General features: G+C 28.5%; 1 protein-coding gene across 5 annotated transcripts; it reads right to left on the bottom strand.

Annotated features, from left to right (window-relative positions):
* Window positions 1-766: 766 nt before the first annotated feature.
* On the bottom strand, window positions 767-5,024 carry LOC107909402 (7-methyl-GTP pyrophosphatase). 5 transcript variants are annotated; one of them, XM_041080927.1, is made up of 9 exons: window positions 4,829-5,024; window positions 4,493-4,564; window positions 4,246-4,320; window positions 3,428-3,511; window positions 2,839-2,908; window positions 2,677-2,768; window positions 2,539-2,580; window positions 2,352-2,432; window positions 767-1,143 (listed from the first exon to the last, which is right to left on the bottom strand). In XM_041080927.1, exons 1-9 carry the CDS (start codon window positions 4,853-4,855, stop codon window positions 1,033-1,035), a joined length of 654 nt encoding a protein of 217 aa, XP_040936861.1. In that variant the 5' UTR covers window positions 4,856-5,024; the 3' UTR covers window positions 767-1,032. The 5 variants fall into 5 exon arrangements, 4 of the variants coding, with proteins under 4 accessions (XP_040936861.1, XP_016692392.2, XP_040936862.1 ...); XM_016836903.2 differs by having other exon boundaries at window positions 2,839-2,932; window positions 4,829-4,996; XR_005904803.1 differs by having other exon boundaries at window positions 1,027-1,143; window positions 2,529-2,580; window positions 2,839-2,932; window positions 4,829-4,996.
* Between the last annotated feature and the right edge of the window lie 9,075 nt (window positions 5,025-14,099).

Raw genomic sequence — 14,099 nt, 5'->3', positions numbered from 1 at the left:
CCCTAACTCGGGAACAAAATCTTTCCATAATTGTCACGAAAACTCTCCCCAAAACTTATCTGCGACTGCATCTTGTCGCTCTCAAAAGAAGAGCCTTGTAGTACAACATCTTTAATTGTTTTTTAATTGGCCTCTCAAAATAGGGATACAAAGTCCCTTTAAATAGGCTAAGATTAGAGGTTTGATCATACTAAAATATCACTGGAGTAATCATAGTTTAACAGGGAAAAGAAAAGAGATTTAACTAAGAAAAGAAATATGATTTATGTGGGGAACATGTTACTACGTCGCAACGTTCCCGTTCGCGTCGTCACGACGTCGTTCATCTTGGTGACGTCGGGAAGCTTCTCATCATGACGTTGCCGTCTGTTCGGTCGAAAATACAAGGCACACCTACAAATGTCATATAATATTTAACAAAATTTAACATTTTTAAAGTTTTTATAGCCTTTCATTAAAAATTGATTACAAATAAATAATAATTTTCATGTTGTTTTTAAACCGTAAATATTAACTCTATTAAAATTGATCTTATTTAATTCTTTTTAGATTAAAATATGTTATAGGTCCCTGTACTCTTCTCAAATTTAGAATTTATTACTCTCTTTTCATATGTCAAAATTTATTGATGTGACATTTTAAATTTTTTTTGACTTAATAACAATGTAACTAAAAAAAAAAGACGTACTTAACCTAAATTTAACAAAATAAATTTAGCAGTATTAATAATTAGACCTTAATTTTGAAAGCTAAAAAATAAAAAGACTAAATAAAAGGACCTTAATAGAATAATTAAGCAATTACACATAATGCACAACATTTTAACATACAAAAACCAAAATTTAATAGTAAAATTAGATAAATTTTTTAATAAAATAACTAGTTTGCTCAAATAAATAATTAGTTTGCTCTTTGAGCGAATAAAAATTATTTACCCATTTTTGAGTAAAAATAATAAAAGATAATTCAATTCTTAATAAAAAACTTTCATGTTTCCAAAAATCTCTTCTTGAAGAGCTTTATCCATAGCTGTCAGCTCATATTTTGAACTCTCGGCGATGAACCCGGTTGACATAGAGCCTCCTCTATAAGTTTTTCAGTGAGAGATTTAGATAGTCCCATCACAGTATCAGTCGCCCCTATCTGCCAATAACACCCATGATATTTAAGATGATTTATTTGAAATAAAATTCACTCTGAATCCGATTTTTTTTTTATTAATTCATATTCAAACTCAAATTTAGTTTAATGTGCTCAAAACTTGAAATAACTCGAAATTTAAAATGATATAAACCCATAATGATCCGTATAAATAATCATAAATGATTTAAATAAAAATGACCTTATTTGAAAAAGTAAACTAAAATAACTCATAATTGCTGTAAAATTTTAAAACATAAAACTATGCTATTTTAGATGAGTTATTTGGGTAAAAATATTGTAAAGATCCTTGTAATCATATTTAGATTGTATTTTGTCTCTCTATTAAAAAAATAAGTAAACTAGTTCCTATATATTAGATCAAAGAGCAATTTAGTCTTTTTTGTTAAAAATTTTATTTATTTATACTGTTAAAAACTAGCATGTCTAATGAAATAACCATAGAGTAACATGTGACATGCCACGTGTATGTCATGTTAACGTATAAAGACCGGTTTTTAACAATAGAAATAGATGGAATTTTTAACAGAACGATCAATTTGCTATTTGATTTAATATACAAAGGCTAATTTATCCATTTTTTGAGTAAAAGAGACAAAATACAATCTAACTCACGAAGTTATTCGAAATAAACTTGAACTGAATTTAAGAATCTGTTTTGATTAATTTGAATTTAAACTCAAGCCAGCCCGATTTGAGAAAAAGAGCAAACAACCCAGACCTAGCAAATGATTTGAAAAACTTGCCTAGTAAACTCGAATAACCGAAAATTACCCTAAAATTTTAAAATACGAAAAGATAAACTATTTTAGATGAATGATTTGAAATAAACTCGACTTGAATTCGAAAATTCGTTGCGACTAATTCAGATTCAAACTCAAGTTAACTTGATTTGAACAAAAAAGTAAACAACCCAAACCTGGAATGACACAAATCCAAACGATATGAACAAATAATAAAAAATGACATAAACTCGAGATGACCGGATCTTTAAAACTTGATTGGTTAATCCGAATAACCCAAAATGATCCGCAACAATAAAATTATATATAATCCGGAAATAGAGTGCATCATAATGGCAGAATATTAAGGTATGGACCAATATTTATCAATATAACTTCATTTTACGTTATGTCACCCAAAATATCGAAAGATAATGCAATAAAGCAACGGAAAAAAGCAAAGCTCACCACGGCATCAACAAATGGTAACGTTAGAGGATGTTCAAGCATTAGACCACCAGCAACCTTGAATGGGATTCCCTCGTCAATCTATAAGCTCGGTTCAATATCGAATAGGACTCAAATCAGGTGGGAAAAGAAAAACATAGCTCAAGAAAAGAAAATCGAGTTATGACATGTTCATACGGATCTTTACCAGGCTATCGATCACTTCGTTAGGTATGTCGTGGAAGTAAACCTGTAAAACAAAATCTAATCTTATTGAGTTCGGAGTCAGGATTTAGTAGATTTGGACCGAACGGAGAAGCTAATGATATCAGGAAATAAGTTGTACCTCTGCACTTTCCCATCCACCTTTGCTAGCTCCAGAATTAAGGTTAGTCACGAGAACGGATCCAACCACCGCTGCATGGCCCCCGGAATACCCTGCAATGGTACATGACATCAAAATCCGGTTCATCTCGTAAGACATCACCATTAAGAACGTTAAACAAACCTTTGATAAACTCCCGTGCTTCGTCTTCGTTGCACGGTTTTTCTCTGATTGTCCCTTTATAGACCACTACCTGCATAAACAATCCGCATAAGTCCTGATAAACACGAAAAACACCGATTTAGAACCAGATAAGGCATCCAAGAAAACAACAATCTATGAAACAAACAATGTTCGGGCTAACGTAAAAACGACGATAACCGCATTCGATAAATCTTCAGCGTTACTCCCTTTGCCACTAATCAAGCATACCAGCTCAGGTATCGGGCTGTTCAGCTTATATTGTTATCAATCAAGAACAAAGCAAAAGCAAGTTCTCATCGAACCATACCAGCTCGAACAGGCATCTTAGCTGATTCAGGATAAGCAAATAGGAACAAGATGATTCAGTTGTCATGAACTTGTCGTGCCGCTATACGTTATAGTACTAGGACAACAGATACCAGATGAAATTGCATTACCGGGATGCCGGTTAAGCCGGCGTTCGGTATTATCAAATACTAAGAGCATGACCATTATTGCTGCAATTGTTAAAGTAAATAAAAACCAACTGAAGGTTTCAATATCGAATAAGAATTGGCTCAAAGAATACCGTATCGGCGGTAATTAGCAACGTGGGGCAAGCAACGTTCTTGAGTATATCAGTGTGCTGAAGCCTTGCCATGATGGCAATTGCCTAGAAAACGAAATTATAACAATTCAACCATTTTAACTCATAAGCCATCTGAATGAAATGACGAGATTCATCATCTACTGATGCAAAGTGTAGACCACTGATTTAGGTCCCTCACAAATAAAACCAAATCACAAAATCAAAGAAAATAGTAGTTGATGTACCCCGGTCTGTGAACTCCTAAAGGGTAAAAGTATCATGGAGGCCTCTATACTAGAAGTCAGATTGCATTTTGTCCCTCTACTCAAAAAACTGGTGTGGTTAACAGAACAACTATACAATAAGCGTGCTAAGTGTACCTCATGTTGAGGTACAGGACCAAATTTTAACTGCAGAATGGATGGAGGTTTAAACAAAAGAACTAGTTTACTCTTTGATTTAATGTATAATAAGTAATTTACTCATGTTTTTAGTAGAAAGAGCAAAATACAATCCGATTCCTAGTACAACAGCTTCATGATACTCTAAACAACTAGCTCAAGTGACAGCATTCCTCTTGCAAATGCCAATAAACCATAGGTCATGGGGTAAGCTCAATCCGTGCACAAACTCTTTAGTTTGCAATAGAGGTATTCTTGCTCGATAAACCCGTCAGGGCATTCGGCTGAATCAGAAAACAAACCCCTGACCGGAACAATACCGAACTTACCTCCATGTATGAACCCGTAGGGCTATCGGCCAAGCCGAGACACTTAATAGTTAAAAAAACAAAACAAAACAAAGCAAAGCAAACACACCTTTGCCTCAGCCAGAGCCGTCACCAAATCTTCTGGCTTTTCTTTTCTTATACTTTTCTCATCAATATCTGCAGTCTAAATCACATAGTTACTTAAAAATTTTCTAACAAAAAGGGGAAATTTATCAAAAACCCCCTCAAATGAATTCTTTAAATCCGTTAAAGCAGAATTAACAACCCATTTTTTTGTCCTTTAGTAAGAAACTTGTTTAAATATGGCAATAACTTTAAAGTTAACAGCAACATACCATGATTGTAAACTCATAACCCATTTCAGCTAAAATCCGTTGCCGAGCCATTGATGAAGAACCCAATATTATCTGTCCATCAAAATCAATTAAAAGAAAAATACAAAGCAAACCCATTTTCAAAGCTAAATTCTTTTTTCATAAACATTAAGCTTTGAGCTCTGTTACATTGAAAATGAAAAACCCAAGTGTTTATTTTTTATTTTTTATTAATGCTTTCGCCGATATATATACATATAAATAAAGGTGTTTTTGCCATTTTTGGTTTAATCTATGAAGCATTTTTTTTAGGTGAAAATAATTGAAAAGGTCAATATAATAAACAGTGAAACGAACCTTAAAAGATGATTCTGCAGCAGCCATATTTGTGTGTGTTTTTTTGTTCTTCACACTTTTTGTTACAAGCTCCGGTTTCTTAGGGATGCTGCTTGGATAAGCTATGAAAAAAAATAGAACACTGAAACACCCGCCTCTATTTATTCCAAAGAACTTTCGTTATTAGCCACAGTTCGTCACTTCCTACGGTTCATTTAAGGTGAAATTTTGTTATTAATCCTTTTAAGTTATCCCTATGTTTTAATTTGGTTAATTTTAGTTATTTGTACTTTTTAGATTCATTGATTTTGGTTATTGTACTTTTTGAATTTTAAAATTTCACTTTTGACCCAAACATTTGCAGTTAAATGAAAAATCAATTTAGTTAAAATTTAAAGTGTCGCATATCAAATTTTGATAAACCTCTCAACGGATTAATATTATTCTCAATCAGGGTTTTGTTGTTCGACTTCGTAGAGAGACCTAATGCCTAAGGCTGCCTAAAAAGACGACAAGTTCAATAAAGTGGGAGAGCCTCGTAGAGACGGACAATGTGTGGCACAAGATCACCAACTGAGGTAATTTGGGGATTTACGCTTGGTAGGGTTTGAGTCCAGGCCTTGCAACATACAGGGCACTTAGTAAGCAAGCAACAACGCTAACACTTAGGCTAGTTCCATCGTGATCATTCTTAGTACCTATATTTTACAAATTTTAAAATTTTAATCTTAGCGCAAAACAACAATTGTTAAATCCATTAGCTGGTTTTTAGTAATAAATGAAAATAACAACACGACGTTACACATGTGATAATATGTGTCATATAAAATTTTAAAAATAGCAAATTTTAATGAGTTTAGCAGTTACCACTTGATCATGACTTGAAATTTCAAATTTCAAAAATTACTAAATTAAAGTATAAAGACTAAATTTATAACTTATACATAGTATAAGGATTACTAGAAGAATTTAACCTTCCTTAATTCCTTTCTTCTTATTAGGAAGCCAACCAATAGGAGTTAGCCAGTTAACAAAGGCTACCGTCTTGTTTAAAATATCAACCGAGATTGAGATCAAATAATTAAAATCTATGCTCGGCCTGTATTTCAATATTTATATTATATAATTTTCTTTTATATTGATAATTTATATAATTTATAAGATATGAAAAATAAATATTTGATATTTTAATGTAAAATTAAAAATATGAAAATTTTAAAAATTATGGCTAAAACATTAGATAAAGAAATATATATAATTATTAAATATTAAAAAATAACATATATTAAAAAATTTAAAACAAAAATAAGTTTAAATTAATTATTTATACATATAAAACAAAATTTAAAATTCATGTTTTGGATCAAACCAAATATAGACAGTTATTATTGTTATACATAGAAATGACCATAGTTTTGTACGATTCCAGACACCTTTAAATGAAATAAACGTATCCATGGACTAGATTGTATTCCAATTCTAAAAACTCAATGTATCGATCAAAATTTACTTTATTATTGAAAAAAATAAAATATTAAAAAAATTAATATTTATATATTTTAAAATTAATTGAATAGTTTTTTAAATTATTTAATTTAAATTTAAATCCGACAAAGTAAATTAAAAACAAAAAACTCAAACCCAACTTGAGCCAGGTTGGGCCTACTGAACCAAGAAGCACACCTGATCCGTGGACGGGTCTGATATGAAACCACCTCTAACTAACAAACGTCTAATTATTTTAGGTAAATTAGCACCATTATCCGGACCTGATTGGCATTTTGTTTTGTTGTTAAGAGTTATGGTTTGAGAGAAAGGAGCCATTACATGTATTATTTCACAATACTTATTATTATCGACCCACAACTCAAATGGGTCTAGGCCGGATGGTTCACATGTTAAGCTTGCATAATAAGTTCGCCAGTCAAGTAATGTTCACACAAGGGGTACTTCTATTTCTCTATGAAGTCACACATGATGTCGCACATGAAACCATATAAATATATGTTAAATCTAGAATAAGGTACGTGTTGACATACATAAAATTTATTTTAAAATATCACATTAATAAAAGTAAACATATCATATAAATATACGACCCTACCATCTAAAGATCACAAAAAAAAAACACTCAACAAATTTATTTAGTTTGAGTGAGAAATAAAGAAAAGAAAGAAAACACATTTTTGTATTTTACTTCTTGTTTTTTCCCTTAATTGATGCCTTATATTTTGGGTGGGAAACTAGTAATCAAGGGGATCCTTATAGGAGCTGGGATCGACTCCTTTAAAAGTTTGAAAATTTGACATTTAAATCTTTCAAAAATTTTAATTTTTTTAAATTTTAATTAATTTCCTTAAAATTTAATATTAATATCTGTCATTATGGATAATATTCAATTATTGATAGACAGAGAGTTGAAGTAACTATAAAGATTGAGAGCATTTAAAATTTCTTTTCAAATTTGAGAAGGAAGATTATGTTTGGCCTTGATGAAGCCGAGAGATCTCTATATTGATTGCTAATCACCTTCTATAATGGCAAGAAATTGGAAGTCTTCGCCGTATATGCTTTTATTTAATTTGGGATATGAGAGTTAGGTTGAGAATTTTTATTCATTACATAAATTTCATTTGCGATTTGTATTCAAAGTTTGAAATTACCTTTTTTAATAATATCGTTTTAAGAGGTAAATTATTTTACTAAAATACCGATATTTATTTATTTGCACTTTGCACAAAAAAATTATGATTATTACATTTTTGTATTAAAAAAAACTATTTTAATTAGTAGTACTATTTTTCATGTTAACTAGATCCAATTATAATATCAGTTTTATTTTTATAAAATAATTTATACTAAAATGATTTTTTAAATGCACCCCCTTCCTGTACATAACAAAAATTATGTCAAAATCATGTGTTGGAAGGATTGTTTCTAAACAAAATTCATTTTCTATTTTTTCAAAATTTAAAATTTCAGTTTTAACTTAAATAATAATAATTGAATCAATCAGGTTAAAATATGTTATCAATCATTTACTATGCGTTGTTATAGATCTAGTCTATATTTTCCAATGCCATCGCTCTTAGTTTTTATACTTTTTAGATTTTAAATTTCAATCTTGATACAAACAACAATATTAGAACTATTAATTGCCTTAATTTTTATGAGTAATATGTGAAAAAAAAAGGTTGACATAACATTACATAATATTTTCCAGATAAGATTTTGAAAATAGCACAACTTAACGAGTTTAACAACTATTGTTTAGTCAATACCAAAATTTTAAAATTCAAAAAGTAAAATGATTAAAAATGACCAGATTAAAAGTATAGGGATTAAATCCACAACTTACGTATAATATTTAAACTAACAACAAAGTTTGACCAAATTAAAATGAAATGCATTAATTATTTAGATTAACAATGGCATTATGAAAATAAAGGGACTAAATTATGTACATGAGTTAAATTCCAAAAATTTTAACAAAGACCAAAACCATAATTTTACCTATTAACTATTATTTTGAATAATTTCTTTAATAAAATTCTAAAGCCATATCTAAATAATTCGACATAAATATTTTTGGGTTAAAGTTCAAATTTACCATCATACTATAGGTGAATATTGAAATTTATCATTATACTTTGTTTTCATTTAGATTTGTCATTATATTTTGAAAAATATAAGTAAATTTGTCATTCAACTCTTATGTGGTTGAAATTTACTACAAAGCTTTGAATTTTATTAAATTTTGCCACGAACTTCGTTTTTTAATTAGATTTTACTGCTCAATATTAATTTTGATGATTTGAAAATAAAATTTAATAAAAAATTTCAAATATTTTATTTTAATAGTTAACAATGATTTAACTTATTGATAGTATATATGAAAACACGAGTTTAGAAAAAAATTGAATCGACAAAAATACTTTTTTCTATGATGTCTAAATATAAATATAATATAATTTAAAATAATTAGTTAAGATTTAAATAATTGACAAAAACTCTTTATTAATTATAATCATGTAATTCATATTTTTTTTATTAATAATATTACAAATATAATTTTTATTATTAATTCAAAAGTAAGAAAATTAATTTTATCAAAACACTTTGTTAATGAATTAATTTGATAATAGATAAAAGTTAAACTTTTATGAATTTTTTTATCCTAAAGTATTTAATTTTTCATTAATCTTAACAAATTAATAAGTAAGAAATTTAAATTTATCAAAACACCTAATTAATTAACTAGTTTGATAATAGATGGCAATAAAACTTAAATATTGTATTAATTATTTAAATATAAAAATATATTATTTTACACTGATTATCATAATTAAAAACATATTATTTTAAAAATTAATTAAATTATAATATATAAAACCGCATGCAACATATGTAACCTTTTTTGAATGGTAAATTCATTAATTAAGTCGATGAATGAAACCATAAAATCCAGGGAATAAAATAAAAAAACACTCGTTGTATATAGTAAATGATAAGCCCCATCAACACAACATATCTGGAGTGATTCTAAACACTTAACACGATAAGAAAATTAGTTGCGAATAGTCCAAAGCGGTGAGCAAAAATCGATAAAAGAATCGAGCGCTCACCAAACTATAGAGGACAACAACAAATCATCTCTAAAATCACTTGTAAAATTAAGACTAATGCATAAGTAAGACTAAAAATCGTACCACAAGAGCAGAAAAATTCTAAAACTGAATACTTATTAAACAATGGAAAAAACAAACAAAAAAATATAAAATTTAAGACAACAAATGTCTAAATCAACTCGTGAAATCATTTATTATTCTGAAATATTCTTAAAATAGAAACAAATTAAGAAGTTGACGAAGAGCCACCTATTTTCCAAGAAAAACTACTGGTGGCCAATGAAGTTTTAGCAAACGGTAGATATCATCATCTATCCATCACAAGTTGTAAAGACAATAAACATACCAACAAAATAGATATGCAAACTGAAAAGGAGAGAAGACATGTAAAACGAATGTAAAGAAAAAAGAAAAAAAAAGTTGATGGGAGGGAAAAAAAAGAGCAATAGTTAGCTCAGAGAAAAATATAAGTAACTTTAGAAACTAATAAATATTAATTCTTAATAAATTAAATTAAAATTTTTATTCAATGAAATAAAAACTTGAAAAATAAGAATACATATATCATAAAAGAAAAAAATTAAGTTCATTTTTATTGTTAAATATTAAAGTAAAATAATTATTATTATTATTTTTTCTTCAAATTATTTTAAATAAAAAATTAAATAGCAAAATTTAATAAAAGTAAAAATTCAATAACAAAATTCAATGAAACATAACAAATAATAAGACAAATTCTAATTTGAATTTGCATACTAATCCAATATTTTTATTTTAAGAAAAGTTTGACATTGAAGAGAGTTGATTATTTGTCAGATTTATCATTAACGATATATGGATGAAAGTCGGCAGACAAGACCATTACATCAATAAAGAAAGACAGGAAAAAATTATAAAAAGAAGATAAATAGGAGCCTCTTTTTTTTTTTAAAGTCGGTCAAAATTACTTTACTTTTCTTTTTCCCCGTGAAATAGCAGCCTCTACTGTTTCATTGGTCATTCTCCACCATGCTTCAGTCTGTAGACAATTAAAAAAAAATAGCTCAACATCAATAGATTAATTTAGATTTGTCCATAGGTAAGGCGGGAGAGTTTAAATAAAAATATAAGCTGAAAAGATAATTTTAAATAAAAGGTAAAGTTTGTTTAAAAAATGACTTTAGCATCGAGTAAAGTTTTTTTTATTTAGATTGGATTAGACTCCATCCGAATTTGTAAAAATAAAAAAATCTACTATTTTCTCACTGTTCTGTTGCCATTTTACTATCATGTCACTACTATTTTATTATTATTATTTTAATATTGTATAACTCTTATTTTATTGTTAACTTTACTACTATTTTAAAAGTATTTACTTGTTAAGTTACACATATCTTAGTGTTATTTAAGTATATAAATTATTTTTCAATTATATAAAAAAATTAATACGGGCGGAATAGGTCGGGCTTGATTTTTAATATTTTTATTCAAGCCAGGCTTGAACAAAAATTTAAGTTCAATTTTCAGACTAGACTTATCAAACTGAGTCCAAAATTTTATTGAAATTTAACCCAACCCAATCAATGAGCATGTTTAGATTAACTCTAGTGATACAAAATCTTGTTGAGTTAATAAATTGTAAAATAAAAAAGTTTGATATTCAATTGGATGAATCATTTATTATTGTGTGGGTGATTAACTGTTACTTATATGAATGAAGAAATGGAGAAAGATAGACATGTTTCCTAAATGGCTATGGCTATTCAACATTTCAAAGCATGCTTGCCAAAGAGATTTGAGATTTATGATACTTATGATTTGGCAGTGAGTGCACATATATAGAGAGAGAGTATGTTTTCAAAGTTTTATTTATTTATATATTTAGATTATCATATTTATATTTTTATGAATATAAATAAAAAATGAGTGAAAGTTAGTTCGAATCGATTTAACCGATAATTTTTAGTTGATGATTAATAAATCTGTTAATTATTGATCATGAATTTTTATAACTAAATTAATTTATTTAACTCATATTTATTTATGTTTTATTTTTTTATTTGAAAGAATCGCTGATTTAACCAGACAATCAAATTAATGTTAAAATTAATTCGATTTTATTGGTCGATCCATTAAATTATTTTTTTCGATTTTTTTAACCAAATCTAATATATATTATATATATATGAATATTTTAAAGAAAAATACGGAATACAATGCTTCATCACCCCGAGAATGCACTGCCTTTTCTTACAAGTAAATTTGGTGCCGCTAATATTTATATTATTATTTAAAATTCTTGGTTTTATAATTTAATCAGGCATTTAATTAATTAAAAAATTATAAAAGAATATCTTTTCGTATTTACAATAAATTATATTATTCGATGAAACTTTAATATTTTTATTTAAAATTTACCACTTAACTAAAGTTTTATTTTAATACTTTTTATACATTTTAATTTTATTATGATATTTCATGTGTTATTATTATTTAGTTTGAAACTATATGTTTTATTATTTATTGTATCTTTTTAACAAACCTTCGTTTTTTAAATTCGTAATTTCTACACATATACGTATATGATAAAATTTCTAATATATATTTAAGTGTTCAATCTTACAAGTCAATATTGACATCAATTCCATCAGGAAAAATATTAAAAAACAAATTTTATAACACCTAATAAATATTATTGTAGGATATTTTTGTCTTTTTCAAATACCTGTACATAAAATATATATAAAAAAATTAAACCGAGAACAAATCTATGAAAAAACACACATGGTGAGATTAAAACTTACAAAATCAAGTAGGGATTAGCACGGGCCTTGGTCCCCCTAAAATAAATTTTTTTTATTTAAGCCCTTTAAAATTTTAAATTAGTAAAGGTAAAATTGTACTTTGACCCCCTAAAAATGATAAAAAAAATTAATTTAAACCTTTAAAAATTATAAAGATATAAGCTATTAAAATAATGAAATTATATTTTACAATACCCCTAAAAAAATTTTCTAACTTCACCCCAGACATCAAGCTTCATAAATCCTTAACTTTACTATTTCAACTAAAAACTTTATTATTATTCCATATAATTTTTTTTACATAAAATTTATTTTTCACCTACATCAACAATAACCTAATATATATAAAACCGTATTACCTGTCGTATGATGCGATTAATCCTTTTATTTCCCACCATTTGTTGTATACTTAGGAAGAGGCACTTTGCCTGATTCAATCCGCTTGATATCATCCAAAAGTATTTCATACTGTTTCTTCACTTCCTGTTCGGTCGTTGTTCCTCCCACGAGCTTAGCTATCTGTTGCCATCGTTGAGGAACATCTTTATCGTATATTGCCAAAGCATTCTCAAATAACTTGTTCTTCTCAGCCGACCAATTCAAGTTGTAAGAACAAGAAGAAGAAAAATGGCCAGATCCCATTTGTTTTTTTACAGGCATAGAAATTATATGGCAAACAAAAAGCTCAATGGGGGGTTTTGTTGAATATTGGCAATATCCCACATTAGGAAAAGATAGAAAGGGAGGGGGTTTGGTTTGTTATATATAGAACCCCTCCCCCTTTGGTTGTATCATCCCAAAATCTTCTCCTTTGTAATATTTCTAGAGGAAATATTAATTTGGTAGTGTCCGAGGACGTAAGCTAAATTGGCCGAACCTCGTTAAAACTCTGGTATTTTATTTCTTATTTGTTTGCTTTTATTTAATAGCTTTATGTTGGTTATATTTATTTAGTTATTATTGCTATAAATATCTAAGTGAGTTCTGTCTAGTTGTTGGGTTTTAAGCGGGACCATTGTGACCCCTCCAATTTAACTGGGAATTTTCTTAGTATAATTGTTGGCATAATAATTATCTAAATATTTCTGATAATATTGTTATTAATATTATCGTCGCTTCCGCAACAATTGGTATCAGAGCCAAGGTTTTGTAGTATGCTCTGTGTTTGCAGCTTAGTCTGATCTTACACATCAGAAACATTTCCTAAAGCTTGTGGGTATTCTGCATTTGGTGGCTATTAAGTAGAAGCTATGGCAAAAATGACAGAAGAAAAACCATCCATATCAACAACTTCCACTTCGTACATTTTGCCGAGGATTGGAACTGCAAATACGAGATTTGTAGTGGAAATTTTTGATGGAACAGGTCATTTCGGCATGTGGCAAAGTGAGCTTCTAGATGCCCTCTTTCAACAGGGTCTAGATATTGCCATTGAGGAAGAAAAACCAGAAGGGGTTGATGATAAAGAATGGAAGACCATCAACCGATTGGCATGTGGTACAATTCGATCATGTCTTTCCAGAGAGCAGAAGTATACATTCAGTAAAGAGACTTCTGCAAGTAAATTGTGGAAAGCATTGGAGGAGAAATTTCTGAAGAAGAACAGTCAAAATAAGTTACATATGAAGAAAAGACTGTTTCGTTTCAGTTATGTTCCTGGTACCACGATGAACGAGCACATTACCAATTTTAATCAGCTGGTGGCTGATTTGTTGAATTTGGATGTGACTTTTGAAGACGAAGACTTGGCGTTAATGTTGTTGGGATCGCTTCCTGAGGAGTTTGAGTACCTTGAAACTACTCTACTTCATGGAAAATCGGAAGTAACTTTCAATGAAGTAACTGCTGCATTGTATAGCTATGAACTACGCCGAAAGGATA

Source organism: Gossypium hirsutum, chromosome A02 (genome assembly GCF_007990345.1).
Source record: "Gossypium hirsutum isolate 1008001.06 chromosome A02, Gossypium_hirsutum_v2.1, whole genome shotgun sequence".
NCBI classification, from domain to species: domain Eukaryota; kingdom Viridiplantae; phylum Streptophyta; class Magnoliopsida; order Malvales; family Malvaceae; genus Gossypium; species Gossypium hirsutum.
The sequence above is the reverse complement of the archived record's forward strand: the minus strand, read 5'-3'. Positions and strand labels throughout refer to the sequence as shown.

Bases quoted from the DNA above. Each gene is read 5' to 3' on its own strand.
- LOC107909402 (XM_016836903.2), bottom strand. From the start codon at position 4,855: ATGGCTGCTGCAGAATCATCTTTTAAG. The intron at 3,512-4,245 runs GTGTGTTTGCTT...TTCGTTTTCTAG, and splicing joins CGGCTCTGGCTGAGGCAAAG to GCAATTGCCATCATGGCAAG. The intron at 2,433-2,538 runs GTAAAGATCCGT...CCGAGCTTATAG, and splicing joins ACGAAGTGATCGATAGCCTG to ATTGACGAGGGAATCCCATT.